This window comes from Sinocyclocheilus anshuiensis, unplaced genomic scaffold (genome assembly GCF_001515605.1).
Source record: "Sinocyclocheilus anshuiensis isolate Anshui unplaced genomic scaffold, SAMN03320099.WGS_v1.1 scaffold1040, whole genome shotgun sequence".
Lineage (NCBI taxonomy): Eukaryota > Metazoa > Chordata > Actinopteri > Cypriniformes > Cyprinidae > Sinocyclocheilus > Sinocyclocheilus anshuiensis.
The window spans coordinates 1654-4913 of NW_015551050.1; the positions used below are offsets into that span (position 1 = coordinate 1654).

General features: G+C 40.8%; 1 protein-coding gene across 2 annotated transcripts; it reads left to right on the forward strand.

The window, feature by feature from the left end:
* Window positions 1–400: 400 nt before the first annotated feature.
* On the forward strand, window positions 401–2416 carry LOC107661930 (gastrula zinc finger protein XlCGF57.1-like). 2 transcript variants are annotated; one of them, XM_016451725.1, is made up of 2 exons: window positions 401–1060; window positions 1354–2416. In XM_016451725.1, the coding sequence occupies exons 1-2, from the start codon at window positions 402–404 to the stop codon at window positions 2180–2182; spliced, it is 1488 nt and encodes a 495-aa protein (XP_016307211.1). In that variant the 5' UTR covers window position 401; the 3' UTR covers window positions 2183–2416. The 2 variants fall into 2 exon arrangements, with proteins under 2 accessions (XP_016307211.1, XP_016307212.1); XM_016451726.1 differs by having other exon boundaries at window positions 401–783; window positions 1077–2416.
* Window positions 2417–3260: the final 844 nt, after the last annotated feature.

The following is a 3260-nucleotide window of genomic DNA, read 5'->3' on the forward strand; positions in this document are numbered from 1 at the left end:
TTAGAATTTATGTGCATCTTGGCGTTTCCATCCAGCGTTTTTTTTTTAATGCAATATTCCAAAATGTGCATAAAAATAGGTGGATGGAAACATAGCTAATGTTACTTAAATTTTGAACATTTTACAACCCTGACTTGAAAAATGTTAAATGCAGCTCATCAAATATTTAACACTTCTCTCTCACTGCAAAGACATGATATTTCTGACTGTAATGTTATTAAAATAATAATTGAATGATCAGCGTACACTGTTAAAACTAATCCATCAAAATGATCATACTCTCTGCTAATGTATCAGTGTTCACGTCTTTTTCCCTTTACATTTGGTCTTTTTGACATTTTTAATGATTTAATGAAAAGAAAAAAAAATGTTATAATTAAATTTTTTTCATTTTAGACGTGATGGAAGAAGTGATTGAAGCGGGGAAGAAACATCATGACATCAAAACTGATGAAACATCCTTGAATCCCTCGTTGCAAACAAGAGCCCAAATATGTTTCACTTGCCCTCAGTGTGGAGAGAGCTTCTCATGCGAACAAAGTCTTGATCTTCACATGAAATTTCACAGTGGAATGAAGCCGTACGCGTGTGATCAGTGCGAGAAGACTTTCAGGCAAAAAGCAAACCTTGCCAAACACAGTAAAATCCACACTGACGAGAAGCCACACGCGTGTGATCAGTGCGGGAAGAAGTTCAGAAATAAAGGAAACCTTAATGAACACATGAAAATCCACACGGGAGCGATGCCGTACGCGTGTGATCAGTGCGGGAGGAAATTCAGACATAAAGGAAACCTTAATAAACACATAAAAATGCACGCCGGAGAGAAGCCCTGGAGAATAACCACTGGAGAAAAACGGCACGCATGCAGTCAGTGTGGAAAGAAGTTCAGACAAAAACACCTCCTTGATCAACACATGAGAGTCCACACTGGAGAGAAGCCGCACTCGTGCGATCACTGCGGGGAAAGTTTCACACGAAAACAGATCCTTAATGATCACATAAAAATCCACACGGGAGAAAACCTGCACACCTGTGATCAGTGCGGGAAGAGTTTCAGGCAATCAAATTCAGACATAAAGGAAACCTTAATACACACATGAGAATCCACGCAGGAGAGGAGCCCTGGAGTAAAACCACTGGAGAAAAACCGCACGCGTGCACTCAGTGTGGAAAGAAGTTCAGACAAAAACACCTCCTTGATCAACACATGAGAGTCCACACTGGAGAGAAGCCGCACTCGTGCGATCACTGCGGGGAAAGTTTCACACGAAAACAGATCCTTAATGATCACATAAAAATCCACACGGGAGAAAACCTGCACACCTGTGATCAGTGCGGGAAGAGTTTCAGGCAAAAAGCAAACCTTGCCAAACACCGTAAAATCCACACTGACGAGAAGCCACACGCGTGTGATCAGTGCGGGAAGAAGTTCAGAAATAAAGGAAACTTTAATGATCACATGAAAATCCACACGGGAGCGATGCCGTACGCGTGTGATCAGTGCGGGAGGAAATTCAGACATAAAGGAAACCTTAATACACACATAAAAATGCACGCCGGAGAGAAGCCCTGGAGAATAACCACTGGAGAAAAACGGCACGCATGCAGTCAGTGTGGAAAGAAGTTCAGACAAAAACACCTCCTTGATCAACACATGAGAGTCCACACTGGAGAGAAGCCGCACTCGTGCGATCACTGCGGGGAAAGTTTCACACGAAAACAGATCCTTAATGATCACATAAAAATCCACACGGGAGAAAACCTGCACACCTGTGATCAGTGCGGGAAGAGTTTCAGAAAGTCAAGTGTTTTCAAAGTGCATCTGCTCACTCATTCTAGAGAAAGAATTTATAACTGTGACCAGTGCAGTAAAACATTTTTTAGGCCAGATGCCCTGAAGGACCACCTGAAAATTCACTCAGAGGAGAGGCCTCACGTATGTTCTTTGTGTGCAAAGAGCTTTAGACACCTGAATGGTTTAAAAGTACACCAGAAAAGACACAGCGGTGTGAAGGATCACATTTGCTCGGAGTGTGGAAAGACTTTTTTTACACTCTATGTACTGAAACAGCACCAGACAGTTCACACCGGAGAAAAACCTTACCAGTGTTCACACTGTGACAAGACATTCAGTATTTTAGGAAACCTGAAAAGACATAAGAGTGTCCACACTAGATAGAAGCTATATCACTGCCAGTCATGTGAGAAGAGTTTCACGCAATGAAGGCATGTTTAGTTCATGTTCTTGTTCAAGGTCTTGTACTTTCAGGTGCGATGCTGCGTCCTCAATTAACTATCTGACCATTCTTTGCATGTGTGTGTGTGTGCGTGCGTTGCTTCAGGAGAGCAACCCTACATTTGTGTTGTTTTATTTTCTTTCTTATGTACAGGTGCATCTCAATAAATCAGAATGTCGTGGAAAAGTTCATTTATTCAACTCAAATTGTGAAACTCGTGTATTAAATAAATTCAATGCACACAGACTGAAGTAGTTTAAGTCTTTGGTTCTTTTAATTGTGATGATTTTGGCTCACATTTAACAAAAACCCACCAATTCACTATCTCAACAAATTAGAATATGGTGACATGCCAATCATCTAATCAACTCAAAACACCTGCAAAGGTTTCCTGAGCCTTCAAAATGGTCTCTCAGTTTGGTTCACTAGGCTACACAATCTTGGGGAAGACTGCTGTTGGAAGATGGAAGAATGCTGTTTTTGTAACATGGGAAATATGATTTTCAAAAGACAAGTTGCTGTCTAATATAATACCCAGATTTTTGACTGTAGAGGAAGTAACAGTACATCCGTCTAGTTGCAAATTGTAATCCACGAGATTCTGTGTACTGTTTTTGGTCTAATAAGTAATATCTCTGTCTTATCCAAATTTAATAGGAGAAAATTATTGGTCATCCAATCTTTTACATTTTTAACACACTCTTGTAGGGTATCAGACCGACTCGGAAAATTTAAGATTCGATCAAGAACATGGTTGAAACACGAGGAGCCGAATTCCACAGAAAGGACCAAGACACAGGATGTTCGTAAATCAGATCCTGGCACCACAAGTCTGAAGCAAGTCCACCAACTAGCAGCTTTGAGTAGCTCACAGCATTAAAACAAAAGAACACTTATTGACAATTCCAAGGAGATTGTCAATTTTGGGGCAAGTAATCAAGATTAATGATCAGAGATGCACAGCATGACCATCACATGTAAACCAGTGATAGTAATCACGATCACGAGCTCTTTGGATTG